This window comes from Dipodomys spectabilis, unplaced genomic scaffold, assembly GCF_019054845.1.
Source record: "Dipodomys spectabilis isolate Male_0828 unplaced genomic scaffold, ASM1905484v1 ptg000069l, whole genome shotgun sequence".
Classification (NCBI taxonomy): domain Eukaryota; kingdom Metazoa; phylum Chordata; class Mammalia; order Rodentia; family Heteromyidae; genus Dipodomys; species Dipodomys spectabilis.
In genome coordinates this window covers 26216712-26237612 of record NW_024870746.1, presented here as the reverse complement: position 1 = coordinate 26237612, position 20901 = coordinate 26216712, and the positions used below count along the sequence as shown (strand labels likewise).

Below are 20901 nucleotides of genomic sequence, written 5' to 3'. Positions count from 1 at the left end.
AAAAGAAAAAAGCCAGAAGTGGCGCTGTGGCTCAAGTGGTAGAGCGCTAGCCTTGAGCTGAAGAGCTGAGGGACAGTGCCCAGGCCCAGAGTTCAGGCCCCACGACAGGACCCCCCCCCCCCCAAAAAAAAAAGAATACTCTTTACCTGACTTATGTAACTGTAACCCTTCAGTACATCACCTTTACAATAACAATTTTAAAATGTTTTAAAGAAACGAGGCTGCCCTCAAACTTAGCATCCTCTTTCCTCAGCCTCCTGAGTGCTGGGATTACAGGCATGTGCCACCACACATAGTGTGGCCCACTTTAGGCTTTGGTTTTGGACTTAAAATTGATTAGACTCCGGCTTCAGTTACAGTTCCTATAAAATGAGAATAATAATTGTGACCTGACAGGAACAGTAGAGAGGTAAGACCTGTAAATCACCCCCACCCCACAGCTTTAAGTCTGAATTCTCACTGAAATGCCCAGTGGCTGACAGCAGAGGACTGAAGACAGGGAAAGCGCTTCTCTGCCATCTAGTGTACATCGTGGGGGTGATATGCATGTGGAGCGCTGCAGGAAAAGTGCTTTGCTCCAAAGGCTCCTGAACTGAGGACCAGGGACTAGGTGCCACCCTGGCTGAGCCCTGGATCCTGTCACCTATGTACAGGAAGATGCCCACTGGAAGGTGAGACCCGCACAGGCCAGGCACACCCGGAGCGGACCAGCTCTCCCGCCTCTGCCCGCCTGTGTCAGCCTCCCTCAGGGCAGGTTCTGACTCAACAGTTGCCTGGAGAATCTCTTTAAGTTACCACACTTTGTGGAGAAGGGTGCAAACCAGAAGTTTATTTTGTAATTAAAGAGAGAAAAATGGAAGCCCTGGAGGAGAGCAGAAAGCCTGGTTATGAAGAGAACATACAGAGGTCAGCAGGGCCAGGCGGCAGCCCCCAGGAGCGAGAGGCAGGCTGCAGGGCCATCCCAGGCGCTGGCCCCAGGCAACAAGGGAGGGGCCAGGGGGCTCAGGCCCAGTTGCAGCAGTTGCAGGAGGTGCTGAACACCAGGCCTGATGGGCAGTTGAACAGGAACTGCCGGCCCCCTGCACAGGTGTAGAAGGTGGACAGGTCCCGGGGGTTGGGGTAGAGACCATCATCTTTGCCCTGGCAGAAGGTGTCATGTCCAGGGCTAGGACCCCGCCTAGGTTCCGAGGGCTGGCCAGGAGCAGGCACTTTTGGCTTTGGACTTGGAGGCATGGAGGGAAGACCTGGGAAGACAAGATCGATTCAACAAAACTGGTCCAGGAGGTCCCAAACCCAAGGTCCCTCCCAAAGCAGCAGCCGAGGAGACAGCCCGGGGACCCTCGCTGCTCGTGTGGACCACGCCACCACTACGCTCAGGAACCTGACAGGCCACACCTGGGCTACCCACACAGCAAGCAGTCATCAGCGGCTCTGAACCAGCAACAAAGCCCAACCATGCCAGGTGCTGGTGGTTGACACCTGTAAGCCTCAGGAAGCTGAGATCTGAGAGCTGTGATTTGAAGCCAGCTCAGGCAGGAAAGGTGAGAAACTCATCTTCGTTTAACCAGCAAAAAGCCACAAGTAGAGCTGTGGCTCTAGTGCTAGAGCGCCAAACTTGAGTGAAAAAGTGAAGGGACAGGCTCAGGCCCTGTGTGAATTCAAACCCCAGCACGAGACACACACACACACACACACACACACACACACACACACACACACACACACACACACACACACACACACACACACACAGCCCAAGCATGATACTGGTAAAGGGCACCGGAGGGCTCCATGCTGCAGGCTGAGCACAGGCTTTCTCCTTGCCCAGCTGTGGCTTCCAGGCTGAGCCTGCGGAAGAAAGCTCTGCTTACCAGGGAGGCCTTGGCCCGCATTGCCACACAAGGAAGACAAGGAAGAAAAGCATGAAAGGGAAATTGTATTGAGTTTCCTCAGATCCTGAGGTACATGAAATCAGGGAAACCACAATATTGGGGCAGAATTCTTTCTTTAGAAAAACCAACAAGTAGCCAGGTGCCAGTGGCTCACGCCTACAATCCAAGCTACTCAGGAGGCTGAGATCTGAGGATGGCGGTTCAAAGCCAGCCTGGGCAGGAAGGTCCATGGGACTCTTATCTCCAATTAACCACCAGAAAACTGGAAGTAGTACTGTGGCTCAAGTGGTAGAGTGCTCGCTTTGAGCTAAAGAGCTGAGGGACAGCGCCCAGGCCCAGAGTTCAGGCCCCATGACCTACCTCCCCCCAAAACAGAGAAGTCAACAAGTGTGGTTTGAGAGGGGGTGTGCCCCACCCCAAGCTCTACCTCTCGTGCCTGGCCCCTCACTTACTCAGCTCCTGCCGCAGCGTCTGGATGAGTGGGTAGCGGCCTTGGTTGCAGAAGGAGCCAGAGAAGTCATCCAAGTCCAAGCTCCAGACCATGGCCCCACCCAGGCCCTTCTGCTTCAGATAGTTGACCTGTGTGTGTGTGGGGGGGGGGGAGGTAAATGCTGGCACAGGGACTGGGGACACCGTGCAGGCCAGCCCCAGAGCCCAGCCTCTTCCTCTGGAGCAGGCCCTACCCTCCTCAGGCCCACGAGTGGTGGAGAGGTGGAACCAGCCTGGGTGGCTGAGCCCTGGCCGGGAAGGATATGAGCACAGCCAGGGTAGGGGCGGGCAGAGGCAAGGAGCAGTGCAGTGGACCATTTTGCCTTACCATCTCAGTCAAGCTGCTGCTTTAGGCACTGTCTACTGCTGGGATATGTTTGGATATCATGGCTTCCCACAAGATCCAGGCATGTTTTACTCCCCATCTTCATGGCTCTTCCCCCCTCCGCTCCCCCTCTCCTCCTCCAAGCTCCCGGGAGCACACAGTGCATTGGTGTGTTCCCTCAAAGGGGCTCCTCTGTCCCCTCAGCCAACAAGGGAGCTATGGTGCTTGCCCTAGAGGGGGGGGGGGTTGTTCCCAGTCCCTTTGAGGGTCTTGTTCTCAGAGACCAGCCTCCCCTACCTTCTCTGACTTTGCTCATAATCTCCTCCCAGAGACTCCCACTCCCTTATTTGCTTTTCACCCATTTCATACTCCCTTCTCGAATCTCCCTCCACCAGCATCACATTTCCTCTCACCCTGGATTCTCCCAGAGGATTTAGCCTGCACTTCTAGAAGGACCTGCCACTATTGGTGTGGGGTGCACAGACAAACAAGAGCAGTTCTTTTTTTCAGGGGCTGGGAAGGTGGCTCAGTGGTAGAGTGCTTGCCTCACATGCATGAGGCCCTGGGCTCGATTCCTCAGCACCACATAAGCAGAAAAAGCCAGAAGTGGTGCTGTGGCTCAAGTGGTAGAGCACTAGCCTTGAGCTGAAGAGCTGAGGGACAGCGCCCAGGCCCAGAGCTCAGGCCCCATGACCAACCAAAAAAAAAAAAGAAAGAAAAAAAAAAAAAAAGATCAGCTCTTTTTCTCTTCTTAGCTCATGGTGGAAAGAAGCCAGAAAACAAATGAACCCATATTCAGGCCCCAGAAGGAAACCAAAGGCCCATGATTTGAATGTGTCCCAAATTATTGCCAATGGATCAAGAAAAATAATCCACTCACCATGCAGATGCAAGCCTCCCAAGAGGATTGCTCAATGTGCCAGCAATAGTTTTCTCTGTGTTGACATGCAATCAGCACAAAGATTGGCGTAATGTTGGGACATGTATGATGAGTTCTGGATGTTGTCATTTGAAATGATTGCCAGGCCTCTGGTCTGCCCTACCACCTCTCCCGTCGCAGGAGTACCCAGCCTTACCTTGGCCTTGAAGCTCTCTACATCATCAAAACCCACCCACTGCTTGTCCTGAAAAGCATAGGGCACCTTCTGGTCCTTGATTCTCTGAATTGTCTTCCAGGAGCAGACCTGCACAAACAGAGGGCAGTGCTGACAGGAGGACAGACAGCCCAGCAGGAACCTCTCTCCCCACCAGGAGTAGACCAGAGTCTGCAAAAGTCTTGTGTGAGGACACCTGGAGAATGCAGGGGTTCTAAACAGAATGACCTAGAATGATGGATCTGAACTTTGGGCACCTGGCAGGGACAGTGTGGAATTTACTTGGTCCCCTTGCTGCCAGGCTATCCCATCCCCCATCACTCTTGGTTTTTCCCACCTCATAGTAAGCCAGTATCCCTTTGTCTTTAGTGAAGGGGCCAGGGGCTCCAGGTCCCGTGATGGGGGCCCCCACGCTGGTGTCGGACGAGGCCAGAGTGAAGGATCGTCCATAGGTAGGCATGCCAAGGATCAGCTTGGAGGCAGGGGTTCCCTTCTGCAGCCACAATTGTACGGCAGCATCCTGGTGGTGGAAGAGGAGGGGTCAGTGAATCTGTCTTTCAGGCTCGCTCTGATTGCCTTAGAAGGGGGTGGGGGGTTACTCCAGAAAGAAGGCTAGGAGAACAGGACCCTCAGCTGGAGATCTAAACGTCTTGGTCAGTATTCCAAATCCTGCCCATCTTGAATCCCAGTGTGAGAAACTGTCTAGTCCACTAGCCAAAGAGTCAGATAACTGTTCTTCAAAGTTAGGGCACAGCAGTACAAGTTAGGCTTTGGATTCCAATAAACCTTTCCTGGATGAATATTAGTCTACTGAGTGTCAGAACCTGTCCTAGACAGATGGTGGGTTCCATCAGTGAAACTAAAAGAGATGCCTAACTTGCTGGACAACTTATTTGAAATGGAACAAATCCATGTAGCCATCCAAGATGGCCTTGCATGAACCGAAGGGCCTGGTGCAGAAGGGAGACCTAGACCACGCAACTTAGAGGAGCTTCAGTGGCTCTCATCATCTCAGTGTAAGTTTCGCCTGAGTGTAAGAGCAGGGACTTCCATCTGTATCCCGTGCCTACAGCAATGCTCAGCACTTCAATGCTCAGAAAGATCAAAGGTGAACACCCTGAACAAGATCTTCCTACCTATGAACGAGGTCCGCCCACAATCATACACTGGGTGATACAAATCTCCCAGGCCATAGGGGAGATTCCCAGTAGGTGTACTGAGTAAACAATTGACAAGGATATCCCCGCCCAAACCATAGTTACAGCTCACTTTCCCTAAGAAGCTGCTCTAGATGAGTCCAGGTTGTCTTGCTCTTAACACAGGGAAAGATTTTTATTTTTTGTTTTTGGTGGAATTGGGATTTAAATTCAGGTCTTTGAGATTGCTAAGCAGGTGTTCTAACACTTAGGCCAATACCTGTAGCCTACCCCCCCCCCTTTTTGTTCTATTATTTCTCAGATAGAGTCTTGTACTTTTTTGCCTGGGAGCTGACCTCAGACCATGGACCACCTACCTATCCCTCTAGGTGGGACCACAGGTGTGTATGACCATACCCAGCCATTAAAGATCAGTTTTCATTCTCCTGACTTGTTTTTATCAGTCTAGTTATCTTTGATCAGACTTGAGCTTTGTAGAAGTCAGGGCTCCCTGTTCACCTGACGGGACACTTTGAGACAAGTTTGGAAGCCATCTCGAGATACAGAGAGGGAGGAAAAGGCCTCGCTTCTCCATGGACCCACGCATGCCTCGTGAAGAGAATGACATGTGGGTCTTCAAGCATGCTCACCTGTCAGTTGAATGTCTGCACAGTTCTGCAGATGAGGGTAAGCAAGCCGGCTCGGTGTGACTCACCAGCCTGTAGCTGGCATTTTGTGAAAGAGTCACAGAGGTTAAAAAAAAGTCTCATTTTATGGGCTGGAGGCAAAGCTCGGGTGGTACAGGGCTTCCCTAGCAAGGGCAAGGCCTTGGGTTCAATCTCCAGTATAGAAAAAAAAAATCAAAGTCCCACAGAGATTCCACTCTCCCAAAAGCAAAAAGCATTCCAATTTAAGGCTTTTTTGTGGTTGTTGTTTTAAGAAAAAGCAAATACGGTTGTTCTTGATTTTTAAGATAAACAGTGGGCTTATTACAAAAATCTGTTTTGCTCAAGGAGGAGCAGTGGAGCAGACAGCCCACTCATCTGCGGTCTGCAGACCACTCCTGCCCTGTTCTGGGAAGGAGAGTTCTCTGAGTGACATCCCCTGAGATGCGATCACCTTCTGGAAGATCAGCAAGTAGCCAAGAACCAAAGCCCTCTCCCATCGTCTTGAAGGAAATGAAGTGAAGATGTGAAGTAGACAGGATCCGTATTGTCTGGAGACTCTTCAAGATGTCAACACAAAGGTGTTTTCTGTTTGCTATCAGTGAGGAGGCTGCACAAAAGGTAGCCTTCCCCCTCAGCAATGCCCCAGCAATGATGCTCTGGGCATCAGTGGCTCCGGTGGCTCAGACCTATAATCCTAACTACTCAGCAAGGTCCCTGTTCAAAACTAGCCCAGGCTGCAAAGCCTGTGAGACTCTTACCTCCAAATTAACCATCAAAAAGCCAGAAGTTGGAGCTGTGACTCAAGTTGTGGAGCACCAGTCAGGAGCAAAAAGCCAAGTAACAGTAAGAGGCCCGACTCTCTCTCTCTCTCTCTCTCTCTCTCTCTCTCTCACACACACACACACACACACACACACTCCTAGTTTCTCCGTGCTCTGCTTGGTTTCCCTGGATTTCTTTTCCATTAGGTCCTTGAGGTTTGAAGGGCCTAGACAGGGTCTGCGGGTGGCGGAGTCTCCCCAGCCACTTACCACGTTCAGCTCAGCGTTTGCACCTTGCTCTCCCTGCCTCTTGTAGAGGGGGCTGTGATGTCCTGTGACCTTCGCCCAGGGGCCGTAGAAGTCATAGGTCATAAGGTTGATGAAATCCAAGCTCCTGCGGGGTTATGGGGGAAGGGTGGAGAGCGTCTGCTCAGGATGGGACCCTCTCTTCTCTGTTCTTCCCCCTTTGCAGCATCTAGGGAGGGATCCTGTGACCAGAGGTGGAGATGCCAGGCTCACCCCCTAGTTCTCCTCCCATCTCCTACCCTCATCCCAACCTGAGGTTGGCAGTTCAGGTCTCTGGCATCCTCCCACCCTTGGGTCTCCCTGGTTCATTAGGACACCTGGTGCTAATTCATTGTTTTGGAGAGGAATTCCATTCAATGTTTCTCAAACTTTAGTGCGCACAAATCCTTGGGAACGTCAGTAAAGTGCAGGTTCTTCCTCCATAGGCTAGGGGCAGTTCTGAGAGTCCATATTTATTTTTTGGGGAGGGTAGGTGGGTAACTTGGGTTTGAATTTAGGGCTTGTGCATGCTAGGCACACGCTCTAAGACTTGAGCTGCACTTCCAACCCCTTTTTGCATTGGTTATTTTCCTTGTTAGTATCTTGCCTGGAACTAGCCTAAGCCATGATCCTCCTACTTTCCCTGTGTCCTTGGAGGTGACAGACAGACACTGCTGTGCCCAAACATTATGGGATAACAGTCATGGGCTACAGTGCCCAGCCATTGGTTGGCTGAGATGAAGTCCCTCCAACTTTTATGCCTGGTTGTCTTTAAGCCACAATTCCCCATCCCTGTCTCCCAAGGATGACAAGATTGAACCACTGTGCCTAGCTGAAAGCCTATGTTTCTTTCCTTTCCTTTTCTTCCCTCTTTCTTTTCCCTCCTTCCTTTCTTCCTTCCTTCCTTCTTTCCTTTCTTTTTTTTCCATTTCCCTCTCTCTCTCTCTTTTGTGCCAGTACTAGGGCTTGAACTCAAGGCCTTGTATCTTGCTATCTCTTGTATCTTGCACTCTCTCTTGGCTCTTTCACTCAGGGCTGGTACTCTACCACTTGAGCCACACCCCCACTTCCAGCTTTTTGCTGGTCAATTGGAGATAAGAGTTTCTTGGACTGTCTCTGACAGTGCTGGCTTCGAACCTCAGTCCTCAGATCTCAGCATCCTGAGTAGTTAGGGTTACAGGCATGAGCCACCTGCACCCAGAGGAGAGTTCCCATTTCTGATGAGCTGGAAACTGCTGCAGGTCCACACCCCACACTGAGGAACTGATCAGCCACCCCGCCTCTTGGAGATCTTAAGGATCATTTCATTCCTCTCCCCTTGTCCTAGGGCATTTTTGCTTTCATGTGAGTTCCCAAGAAGAAGGGAAAGATCTGAAAAGAAGGATCTGGAATGGTAGGGTAGCAGACATGGAACAAGGCTTTCCTGGATACATTGTAAAATCTCTGCATCATGCTCTGTAGGTAAAGGCCTGCTCCATGAAAGACACTTAGGCCATGCTGGGCCTCTCCCATCTCAGAGATGGACACAGGGTCCAAGTCGCCTGTCAGACTCACTGAGCAATTCTGTCCACCTCATAGCTGGCCTCCACCTGGCTTCGCCCAGAAGGGACAGCAGCACTCAGCAGCAATCGTTCCTTCCCCGAGGCCTGGGATTCCTGCTGGAAGGCCTTCACCAAGTCCTGCGGGGACAGAGGTGTGAACCCAGGCTGTCTCTGCAGACCCCCACGGTTCCTGTGGCCACCCACTCTCAGGAGTCTGAAAACAGACCACGGGACTGAGCTGAGGATCACAAATTCACGAAGCCGCTGACCTGGGGAGCAGAGCAGCACCCCAGACTCTGGGTCCCTTGGGGAGCCCTGGCCCCACTCAGCCAAACCTGCACCAGGATGGTGAATCGCTCCTTATCCACCGCCGGGCTCCCACGGCTTGCCGGGTATTCCCAGTCAAGGTCAAGGCCATCAAAGCCATTTGTGCGCAGAAATCCGATGGCTGAGTCAACGAATCTCTTCCGGCTCTCTACAGTGGCCACCATGTCTGTGAACCTGGGAGTTGAGGGGTGGTGGTGGTGTGGGGCTGCCTCAGACCAGATAGGAGGCCACTGCCTGGTGCCCGGTGTGTGTGTGTGTGTGTGTGTGTGTGTGTGTGTGTGTGTGTGTGTGTGTGTGTGTTGGTGGAGGGGGGGGAACCACTTGTGTTTGCATGTCTGATCTGGAAGGGGCTCAGAGACAGCACTTCTGGGAATGCTGGGATATGGGTGGGGGAGAGGAGAAGGAACAGTAGATGAGCCTTTTACTCTCTACCTACCCCTGAACACTGACATAACCAGGGCACAGTGACTTAGTAAGAGTCCTGCTGCCCAAAACTCCTTCCAGAAGCTTCCACCGCTTTCCTGAACGGTCCCATCCTGAATTAGCTACTTTTAATACAATCCACATGGAGGTTTAGAAAAGATGAGGAGTTAGTCCCCACCATGCAGGGAAGGAGAGGAGCAGCAAGGCTGGCAAAGGGCTGGGTGGACTGTGCAGTTGTCACCATTGTAAGTCCAAAGCTCTCTCTCCATACTGTCGTGTGGCCCCAGGACTTGTCCCTGGGCTTCTTGGAGGTCTGAAGTTCCTAATACACTGACCCTAATTCACTCCTAGGAATTTCTAATTGATGTAATTCATGGTGGTGGTTCTTCAGTGGAGTTGGTGCATCTGGGACCAGCAGGCTGACATCCCCAGCTTGTCAATGAAGTGTCTGAACATAAGGATTATTTGGGGGAGATGTGTTCACAAATGCATTTTAAAAAATGTAGGCGATATAGCTTTGGAACCTCTACATTCTGTATTTATTTATTCATTTGGAAACATCTATTCATTCCACAAACCAAAAATACTCTGGGAATGCCAATTAATTGGCATCTGAACTCAGTCTCACAAACTGCCTTTCACACCCAAAACTGGAACAAAAATAATCTTTCCTCAGACAAAAGGAAGACTTTTAGAGGTCTCAGGCATTGGCTGTGTCTGGGGTCAGGTGATCCCCGTCCTGTCTCTCCCCAGTTCATGGGGGGGGGGGGGCGGCTGAGGCCTGGAGATACCAGAGCTCTCTGTGCTGCTCTCCATCCTGTTCTTCTAACAGGACTGGGCCCAGAGCAGCCTGCACCCATGCCCACCTGCTGCCCTCCTGATGGCACACCAGCCACAGAAGGAGAGAGGCCCCAGTGGTCAGCTCTCCTGCCCCGGGCCCTGCCTCATCCGGGCCCAGATTCCCTCAGCTCAGCCTCTTCGCCAGGGCTCCCCTCTGGCCAGCACACCAAGCCCCCACCCAGGTAGGTATCCACGTCCACTCACTTCTGGGTGCCAAAAGTCCAGCCCCCGACGGATAACAGAGTCTTGAGCCTGGGATTCCTGGGAAGACAAGAGATGTTTGAGGATTGACCCCACCTGCTCCCAGGGCCTCCTGACAGGGGGATGGAGGAAGAATGGGGTGGGGGGGGGGTCGGGATTGAGCAGGGAGCTCAATCCTCCCCATCACACAGCACACAGCCTGTGCTGAGCACACTGGTGGTTGGAGAAGAAAGACTTAGAAGATGTCTGGTCTAACCCGGGAGACAACACTCGTGTGTCACACATAAGGCATTAGGAAATTGGAGACCAGGATCCTCAGAGAGGCTTTGTAAAGGTGACCTTCACACTTAAGCCAAAGGGTGAGTGGATTTAGGACATTCCCAAGAGGAAGGGAATTCCCAGGGGAGGGAATCCCACCTGGATCTCGCCTGGAAGGGTCCTTGAGATTTCCCTCCTCTGTCTTTATCTCTTCTCCAGAGGCCCCGGGGAACCCAGAGCGGTGAGGTGACTCACCCAACGCCACACAGCAGGTGTGTGGCAAGATAGTAGCGATGGAGTGTGGGTCCCCGTGCACCCACCGCCCCCGTCCCCCCCCCCCCCCATGGCTCACGTCTTCTTCAGGCTGTTCAACTCCTGGTAGAGAAATTGGTCATTGTGTTCTAGAAAGGTGAGCTGGTGGTCATGTATGCTGGCAAAGGCGTAGATAATGTGGGTGCACAGGTCAGGGACCACATCCTTGGGCAGGAACTGAGCTGCTCCCTGGCGGTACTGGGACCAGTTGGTGAAGTAGCAGACCAGTTTGGAAGCAGAGCCTGGCCCGTGGGGGAAAAGGGGGAAATAAATGACTAACAGAGGCTTTAGGAAAACCAGTTCTCTCTGCTCCGAGGCAGATAGTGACTTTGGATTGTCTGTCGCACACACCTACAGTAGGTCAGGGCTTTGACTTACACCAGAAATGGGGTACATGTACTGAATAGTTAGCAATGGCTTCCAGAGGCCAGTTTGGGGGTTCTCAGGATGCCTAGGAGTGCAGGACCTCCGTAACTACAGAAGCAGAGGCTTGGGAGCTTGTGTGGCCAGCATGGCTGCCCAGAGCGCAGGGATGGGGGAAGGGGGTCAGATCCAAATCTCCTGACCCCTGACATTCTTTTTGTTTTGTTTTGCCAGTCCTGGGGCTTGAACTCAGGACCTGGGCACTGTCCCTGGGCTTCTCTGACTCAAGGCTAGCGCTCTACCCCTTGAGCCACATCACCACTTCTGGTCTTCTCTGTGTATGTGGTGCCGAGGAATGGAACCCAGGGTTTCATGCATGCTAGGCAAGCACTCTCCCACTACCTTCCCAGCCCTCCCCTGGCATTCTTGAAAGGTAGTCAGCTCAGAGCCCAGGTCCCCAGGGCCAGAATCTGGCAGGCAGGCTTCTTTCAGCCCCAGGAGATCCCCCTCCCAGGCCTGAAACTTCATGGAAGTGAAGACCAGTGAGATCCCAGGGGGAATTAAACATGGCTGATGCATCTGCCAAAGGAAGGGAGGCAGAACTTTGCTATTGCAGCTGGGAATACTTCATGTTAATCAAAATGCAAATGCATGGAGCAGCATAGAGGACGCCCCAGTGACAGGCCTGGCATTATGCTTCTTTAATCTTGCATTAAAGTGACTTACACTTGTTTGCTCACCCTTGTAGACAATCTGTGTTCATCAGCCTCACTGCTAAGATTCTAATGAAGAGCCTCTCTTACCTATGCAGAGGCAGCTTGCCTCTGACATCTCTGCGGGAAGACTGAAGGGAAGCCTCTGTTACCTGGGGCAGGGGTGGGGGAGGGAGAGGAGGCAGCAGTGATGGCTGACCCCTTGCAGGTCAGCCCAGTTCTGGATGGACCAGGACATCAGAAAGCAAAAACACTGGTCTTCACTTATATATCTGCCAAAACAGATTTTGGCTCCATCTCTTATTTGGCCCTGGCCCACCTAAAATGATTGGGTTTCCTGAGGTCTCTTCTCACCCCAAGCTCTATGATAGGGTGATTTGGAGAGGCCAACATTTTATGGCAGGGTGGGGTGGGATGCTAAGTTCGGACTAGAGGGTATCGGTGCTTCCCTTTTCCCCAGCAGGGTCCCTCTGTAACCCCAATCCCCGCGCAGCCATTGAGAAGGGAGAGGAGGGGAGGGGTTCAAGAGAAAGCTCAGGAGCACCAAGGGCCAACCTAGGCTACCCAGAAGGCTCCAGAGGAAGAGAAGGAAGAGGAGGAGGAGGAGGAGGAGGAGATGATTTTGGGTGGTTACTGACCCATGCAGAGGTCATCTAGAATGGAACTGGCTGGCAGGGTGAGGGTGTGGCCTGCAGTGACCTACAGGAAAATTTGGGGTACCCCATAGCAAAAGGAGGAAGGAGGGCTCCACAGAGAGAATATACTCCAGGACGTAGGAAGGACACAGGGAGCTCTTGTCCTGTCCATAGCCCTGGGCCGTGGATGGGTCTTGTAGAATGGAAGCAGTAGCGTGTGTGTCAGCTCTGCAGTTTGTAATCATTCCCTTGAGATCTAGCAAAAGTGCTCGGTACACACGTGTGTGTGCATTTGCATATGTGGATGTGGATGTGTGTTTGGGGGAGGGTTGCATAGCAAAGCCAGGGCAGGGTTTGCCTGAAGGTATAGACACTTACCCCACCGGACCAGCAGCAGAGCCATCACACCTGAAACATCAGAGGGAAGGCAGAGGTCACCAGGTCAAGGCTAAGGTCAGGATGTCATCCACACCACCCCAGGCCCCAGAGGCAGGTGGAAGAACACGAGTGGAGGAGGTAGTGAGGGCTGGTTTCCCAGAATGGATCCAGTGTCCATCCTGTCACCCAGGCCAGGCCACAGAGAGTCCCTTTCTGTCTGGAAGCTAATAGAAGGTTCCATGGGCTGAGGTTGTCCTTGCTCGAAAGCAAGGAAGATGGTGTAGATTTGTAAAGATCTGGGGAAACTGCTGGGAAGAGCCCACAGAGGAGGGAAGGGAGGAAGGACTCATCGCCACACCCACTCCACACACACACACACACACACACACACACACACACACACACACACACACACACTGCCCGCCCTCCCAGCTCACAACTTCCTGCTCCTTCCCACAGCCTGGCACCCTTGGAGACCAAGGGCTGGCAGACGCCTTCAAAAAGGTTTCTCCTGTTTTCTGATGACCTTTAAACTTAAAAAAAAAAAAACCAAAAATAAAATAAACCCCAAAGCCAAAACCTACATGAAAGCTGGACAACAGAGATGGGAATCCTGGCTACTGGAGAGGCTGAGATCTGAAGACCAAGGTTTGAAGCCAGCCCAAGCAGGAAAGTCCCTGAGACTCTTGTCTCCAATTCACCAGCAAAATGCCAGAAGTGGAACTGTGGGTTAAGTAGTAGAGTACCAGCCTTGAATGGAAAAGCTAAGGGACAGCGTGCAGGTCCTGAGTTCAAGCTTTAGTATGGTACAAAAAAAAAAAAAAGATTTCTCTCCCCTCTCCCCCTTTCTGGTGACCTTGGCTTTTCCTGTTAACTTAATAAAAGCTTCATGAAAATTTCAAAGGCCCCAGGCTGCCCTATTGCAGGAAAACCCACATAGGGTTGGAGAGAATCATGCAGAGCCAAGAGGCAGGACCTGACAAGGAACAGCAAATGCCCCCACAGCAGGGCTCACTGACTTGGGTTCCAGGACAGGAGGACTTACAGCCTGTAAAAGAAAGCCTTCGCGTACAACCCAAAGGCTCTTGGGGTGAAAGCTGAAGACCCAAGAGAAAGCAAGCCAGGAAGCAAGGATCCAACCTTCTGCAGTTCTCCAGAGTCTTCCTTGAAGACAGCAGCAAGGAGCTACAGGCTATGCCCTTCCTTTTCTGTCCATGGATCCGAAAGCCCAGCCCACTCTCCCCATCCGAGCCCACGTACCTGCCCAGGCCACTGACCGAACCATGATGCTCTCTCGGTGGCAGGCTTCAGCCCTGTGCAAACCAGAACCTGCTCGGCTCTTATTTGCCTTCCCTGTCCCACCCCTGCCAGTCATGTTGAAATCCAAGGGCTGAGGGAGGAGAGAGAGGAAAGTGGCAGGGGGGGGGGGGGTCAGCTAGTAAGGATTGAGCAAACCTGACACAATGGTCTTTAGCAATTGGTGCTTCTTTGGAACAATCCAAGGATGCAAAGTAAGGTCTTCATGTTGCTAAACCAGACAGGAAAGTAAGCGTGTTTATAAACTTCCAGCTGGCTGTGTGTGAACCTCCAGGTGGCTGAACATAACTTTGTTCTTCTTGGGGTGAGCCAGTGAGGACCATGAACAGCCCCAAACCACCTGGAACTTTGGAGAGGAGGGATGGCTCGTGAGCCAGGGCGGCGGCGTTCTACCCCAGTTCTTCGGCTTCTCCTCTGCCCACTCTTGAACTCAGTTTCACCATCTGTCAGGCTATGAGGTTGCCAAAATTATTTCTCTCTTCATTTTTGGTTCACTCCAGCGTTCATTAGAGCAGTTGAGATGCAAAGGTGAATAACCTCTATCTAAAGAGGTGAGACACCCTGGAAAAGACAGGGGAAGGGATAGTGGGAGATAAACAGATAAATGTTCGACAAGAAATGTACTCATTACCTTACTTAGGTAACTGTAATTTCTCTGTACAGCACCTTTACAACGAAATAAAATATAGTAATAATATTAAAGAGATGAGCATGCACAAAAGGCCTCAGGAAAGTATTGATCTCCAGATGAGAATCTTGAGTAGCCATTCTCTCAAAACTCACATTGAAGCTTAGAAACTTTGAAATGTTAAGGAATACAACCAAGTTAGAAGCTATCCAATCATTGCTCATAATTGAAATGTTGAGCTGTTACCCAAATAAAATCTGTATGCAGAAACATATCTATGCACATATAAATGACACAAAACCTTCCATTTACTAGACTAGAAAAACAGACCAGAAATTGTATTAGTGTTTGACAAGATGGCTGGATTTAAGGTGAGCATGCAAAAAGTAAAAGCTTTTTCTCTACATTACCAACAACCAATGACAAGTAGAAATAAGAAAAATGTGTGATTGCAGTGTTACAAAAACAATAAAGCATGTTGGGTGTGGTGGTCCCAGCCATAGCAAGACCTAATAATAACAACAACAATATTCAGGAAATTTTAGTAAGTTCAATAGCAAAATACAAAAAAAATTGCAAGATGCATGCCTGCAATAAACTTGACCATGCTTGTGCATGGAGAAAAAAAATATCATTTCATTTTGTCCATTCTTCCCAGATAGAGCAAAGAAAACAGTTAATGACACACACTCTAAAGAACTTACTATCAATCCTTTGGAATCAAAACTGCATGGAAGGAGAGGAATGGGATGGGGAAAGATGGAGAAGAACGGTAGAAGGGGTGACATTGATCAAGACGCATTGTACTCATAATCTGACTAATGGAATGCAAACCCCTTTGTACAACTGCTGAAAGAAAATAGGTGGTTTTGTTTTAAAACCTGCATGGAATTGGTGCCTAACACAGGAGCCGAAACAGGTTTGAACACACAGGGAAAGGTATGTAGACAATTAGGAATAGAGCAGTTCCTTTCCAGGGTTGGGCAGGGGGTGGGGAGGGAGGTTGTGACTTGCCCCCATGGGGCATGTCCACCAGCCACCTGCCTTCCTGCAGGGAGAGTAAGACCTCTGGACAAACTCTGCTTCTCTGGCTGAGCATCCACCTGCTGGGGACATGGCAAACAGCAGAGGGAAGCAGTGCGGTGTGAGTTGCACTTACTCCACAATTGTGTCTCAGTGAACTATGCATACTGGGTCTAGCTGGCGCCATCTTGGCATCTTGGTAGATGATGGGGAGTTTCTGAAAACTCTTAGAGGTGAAACCCCACCCCCACCCCCAGGTGATAGATGTGCCTGAATTCCTAGAGGGAGGGACCTGGACTTGGACAATAGGTTACTGGAACTGCCAGACTTGTACCATGAAGTTGCAAAACTCTTTGAAGGCTCCAGCTCCCTGTGACACTGCCCCCCCTGACCATGACCCTATTCAGGTCCCAAACACCTCAGCTGCCATTTTGTGCCAGGCCTTGTGTCTCCTGACTCTCCTTCTATCCCACTTCAACTCTCCACTGGAGTTGATCTGGTTTGTTGAGATTGTTTTTCTGCTCTTTCTTTACTACCCTCGTGGCTCAGTTTCCTAATGATGTTAAGTGTATTTGAGACGTTAAGTTTTTTGGGGACATGTGGCTATTTGCAGTCACCGGCTTTCTAATGAAGACTCCCTAGTCAGCCTTTCAAAATGCATCTTCTCTGTATCTCACAATGGAATTCCCATATAATACCAGGTATGATAGAGCACGTCCCAGGCCGACCCCCTGGTAAGAAGCCTCCACCAGGACGGAGGGATGCTGGTGCCCACTGTGGCCCTGAAGTCTGTTCTCCAAATCTGCCCCCTCATCTGTGGAAGTGAAGGCTCCTCTTCACTCCAGGCTTCAAATGTGTGAGGATAGGGACTTCAGCTGGGGCCTGGGGACAAGATACACAGCGACACTGGGATGGGTTCTGTGGCTCCTGAGTGAAACAAAGATCCTGGGTGTCACTGGCAAGCACCTTGGCAATGTGGTGGATGATAGGGGATTTCCAAAAACGATTGGAGGTGGAGTCCTACCCCCAGGTGATAGGTGTGCCTGAATTTCTAGAGGCAGAGACGCCAGTTTGGAAAACAGATTATTGGACTTGCGAAACCTGTACCATAAACTGGCAAGACTCTGAACTCTCAACCCTGCCCCGACCATGAGCCTGTTTAGTCTCTGCTTGCCCACCGGCTCAGCCACCATTTTGCACCAGGCCTTGTGTCTCCTGACTCTCCTCGGTCACCATGGTGTCTCACTTCAACTCTCCATTAGAATTGATCCGGTTTGTTGAGATTGTTTTCTGCGCTTTTTTTTACTCTATTACTCTCGTGGCTCAGTTTCCTAAACAGTATTTTTTTTTGAGGCTGCAGGTTTCTGGTGGACGTGTCTGCCTACAGTCGCCGGCTTCCTAATAAAGACTCCCAATTCGAACACTTAAAATGTGCCTTCTCTGTAGCTCACAATCAAAATCCCCTATAACATAAGGAACCTAAGAAAGGCCACTCGGGGGCCTGAGACCCCTCATCCCCCACCTCCTCAGCTTCCATTCAGGGGCTGTGTGCAGGCTTCTGTTTCTGGGACTACCATCCACACCTTGCCTGCTGACTGACTCTGAGGACACTACTTCCTCTCCGTGGGCTCACTCCCCAGATTTATCATGGGATGTGTGTCTCGAGCAAATTACACAGTGTTGGATAGGAGTCAGCGTGAGCGTACTTGACTTCTTCCCGGCCTGGGTAGGAAGCTTCCAACCTTCTACCCTTAAGTGTGATGATGACTACAGATCTGTACGCATACACGTCTCTTAACCAAGATATATGTGTGTGTATATATATATATATAATATATATATGTATACAAATCATGTGTATAAATAATAAATCCTCTAACAACTGCCATAACTATATCCTCTATTTTTCATCATTTGGTTTAAAAATATCTTTTTTTTCTCTTTTCTGATATTTTGCAAACTTTTTTAGCTATCTTGCTACTGATTTCAAGTTTCATATCATCACTAATGAGCACGCTGAGAGAACCAATTTTTAAGGAGAGCAGGCTTACTTTGGCTCTGTTTTGGAGGATCCAGTCCGTCTTTGGCGGATCCATTCTTTTTAGGGCTCTGGTGGAGGCACTGAGGAGCGATGATTGTGGGGAGCACTGGAACAAGCTGCCCACCTCACGGCTAAGCAGCAAAGAGGAGAGAGGAAGGGGCTGGGGTTCCATAACGATCTACCAGCCTCCCCCGAGACACAGCCTCTCAAAGAGTCCATCCCCTCCCCGGGACACCTCCCTGGGGAGGCCAGCCCTTGGAGAACATTCTGGATCCAAGCCACAGTGGTGTGTAAAGAAACAGTAGAGATTTAAGTGAATGAAATCCATTCTTTGAAAAGGACCCACCTCTTTGGAGATTTTGTTGAGACTGGGATTATTGCTATTTCCGTTAGATTCGGCTCCACTGATCTCAAACAATTCAAGGCAGGATGAGAACCTCCCCCTACAGGAGAATGCAGGGATCTCCTTGTGCCTTACAGTCTTGACTGCTCACTTCTTGAACTGTGGGAGTATATATATATATCACTTGGCTTTAAAAACTGGCTGCTAGCTTTCAGATCTCTGGAGAGATCTTGGCTCTGTAATCAAACCTGCAGCCTCTAGGAGTCCCCCTTCCTCTCACTCCCCTTCCCCCCCCCCCCCACCATCCCCTGCCCCAAGCAGAGGAGGACTGAGGTAGCATATGCAGTGAATGACAAGTGCTGTGAACAGTTGACTCAGTCCTCCCTCCTGCTCCAGCGGTGGCAGACTCTGCACATTTCCCCTCAAGGAAGCCTTGCCCACCATCCCCTGTCCTGAACACCGCAGGCAGCTCCTACCTCTTCCTCAGTGAGGCCCAGAGGCCCTCGGAGACTTTCTCAGCTAAGTCCCACCCTGATAGGTCTTACACGTGTGTCTACCTAAGGAGCTCTTTCTCCCCACTGTACTAACACACAGCGGCTGTACACAGAGGTCTATACATGGGATGTTTCCATACACACATGCGAATTTCCCCAGTAAAATTCTGTCAATGCCCTTCATCCCCCTTAGAACAGTTTCACAGATTTCAGTGCTCCATTCCCATGCATGTATGTAAAATACTTGGGCCACAGTCGCACACATCCATATCCCCTCCCACTGGTACCACCCACAACAGAACCTGTTCTGTGCTTCTGTGCTTCATTTTTAAGGGGCAGATTCCACATATGAAAGGAAACTGAGGAAGGTTCTCCTACTTCCTCCCTCAGCCTGCACACCCCAGGAGGCCCAGAAGACCATCAGGAGCAGGTGCATGTTCTCTAGCGGGGTCCTTGGAGCCTGCCCTGCCCTGTGCTGTCCTGTCCTGTCCTGCTGGCCCACACCAGCTTCTCCTTCCCTTGTCAATAGCAACCTTCTGTCCCTCTCTTGAGAGCAGCTGTGGGGCACATCGCTTTCTGGAATTCTAGTTCAGTTCTTGGTTTGTTGGTTGTTTTCAGCCTCATTTGTGCTCTGCAATGGGATTTTTTAAGTGAGGATTTTTATAGCTGTCCCAGGTAGCACAGGATGCTGTACTGGGAGCCAAGTCCTTGTAGGATCTGCTACCTCCTCTCTGGGAGAAGAGGCTCCTGGTTGTTGTGTACCACGTTTGGGATGCTGTGCTTGCAAAGCTGTGTGTGGGAGGACTTGAGGCCTGGGATGACATCATTGTCTTCCAGAGAACATTGTTCTTCGCCTCTCCCAAGCCTAGGAGCCTAGCAGTCCTGGCAGTCTGCGATGACTTCAAACTAGGTTCAGAACTGAGGGCTTTTCCAGGTCACTCAGATGGCTTGAAGCACAGCTGCTGTGTTCAAGGGATGGATGGCTTGTGCCTGTGATGCAGCTCTCTAATATTTAACGCAGAGTCTGTATGTGCACACATGTGTGTGAATATGGTGCCATCAGGCCCCTTCTTAGAGGATACAGATCCCAACATCAGTCCATTAGCCCCAAGGGACTGTCAAAAGCACTTAGCCTTTTGGCTGGTCATTTTCATAACATTTATTCTGCTGACCAATGAACATTCTTTCAGTTACCAAGGATAATTTTCCTGGTCACAATCATCTATGCTGGTAATTATTTCCTTTGGGGGTTTGAAATGTGTCATTCTGTGCTCACCTTACCTTTAGAATTTCTGTGGAGAAATCTGCTATGACTTTGAGCTTCTCTCTTGCAGCTTTTAAGAGTCTCTTCTTAGTCTGAACATATAATATTTTATCTCTAATAATATGCCTTGGTAAGATTTTCGTTTGGTCTTATCTGTTTAGTGTCCTAAGGGAAAAAGCCAACAAAACTGGTGGCTCATGCCTATAATCCTAGCAACTCAGGAGGCTGAGATCTGAGGATTGCGGTTCAAAGCCAGCCCCAGCAGGAAAGTCCATGAGACTATCTCCAATTAACCACCAGAAAACTGGAAGTGGCGCTGTGGCTCAAGTAGTAGAGCACTCGCCTTGAGCTGAAGAGCTGAGGGACAGCACCCAGGCCCCAGAGTTCAAGCCTCATGACCAACTGAAAAGAAAAAAAGAAAGAAAGAAAGAAAAGAAAAGAAAAAGAAAAAACAACATTTCCTGCTGGGTGCTGGTGGCCTGTAATCATGGCTACTGAGGAAGCTGAGATCTGAGGATCACAGTTTGAATCCAGCCTGGGTAGCAAAGTCTGTGAGCCTCTTATCTCCAATTAAGTTCCAAAAAAGCTGAAAGTGGAGCTGTGACTCAAGTAATAGAGCACTAGCCTTGAGCACAAAAGCTCAGGGACAGTGCTCAAGTCCTGAGTTCCAGCCCCAGGTCCAACACAACAAGAAAAAAGAACAAACAAACACCCGCCCCCACACAAAACCTCCTGTGCTTTCTTAAGATTTGGGTAATTTTCTGCTGTTTTATTGCATGTTTTCTATGCTTGTAAAGCATACGTCATACCTCTTTACTTTCTTCTCTGCTCATATTTTTAGGTTTAGTCTTTTAATAGGCAAGTCCAAGAGGTCATTCATGTTCTGCTCATATTCCTTATTTTTTTCTTTGTCTTCATCTGCATATTCTAATAAATATACTTTGTCTTCAAGCATTTGTATTCTGTCTTTAAGATGACACAGTCTATTGGTGAGGCTTTCCACTGACTTTTTATATGACTTATTGAGCTATTCATTTCTAGAATTTTAATTTTTTTTTTGTCAGTTGTGGGGCTTGAACTCTGGGCCTGGGCACTGTCCCTCAGCAATTCAGCTCAAGGTTAGCACTCTACCACTTGAGCCACAGCTCCA

The 20901-nt window shown here is 50.2% G+C and overlaps 1 protein-coding gene across 1 annotated transcript; it reads right to left on the bottom strand.

Moving 5' to 3' along the window:
- Positions 1 to 808: 808 nt before the first annotated feature.
- Positions 809 to 13965, bottom strand: Chit1 (chitinase 1). The gene is made up of 11 exons (XM_042682140.1): positions 13902 to 13965; positions 12642 to 12671; positions 10593 to 10794; positions 9986 to 10042; positions 8527 to 8692; positions 8205 to 8329; positions 6636 to 6759; positions 4138 to 4320; positions 3783 to 3890; positions 2345 to 2471; positions 809 to 1244 (listed from the first exon to the last, which is right to left on the bottom strand). Exons 1-11 carry the CDS (start codon positions 13924 to 13926, stop codon positions 1003 to 1005), a joined length of 1389 nt encoding a protein of 462 aa, XP_042538074.1. The 5' UTR covers positions 13927 to 13965; the 3' UTR covers positions 809 to 1002.
- Between the last annotated feature and the right edge of the window lie 6936 nt (positions 13966 to 20901).

Excerpts from the sequence above, each read along its gene's own strand:
- Chit1 (XM_042682140.1), bottom strand. The coding sequence starts at position 13,926 with ATGGTTCGGTCAGTGGCCTGGGCAG. Across the intron at positions 8,330-8,526 it reads GATTCACCATCCTGGTGCAG|GACTTGGTGAAGGCCTTCCA; the intron begins GTTTGGCTGAGT and ends CTGTCCCCGCAG. Across the intron at positions 2,472-3,782 it reads TAGAGAGCTTCAAGGCCAAG|GTCAACTATCTGAAGCAGAA; the intron begins GTAAGGCTGGGT and ends ACACACACACAG.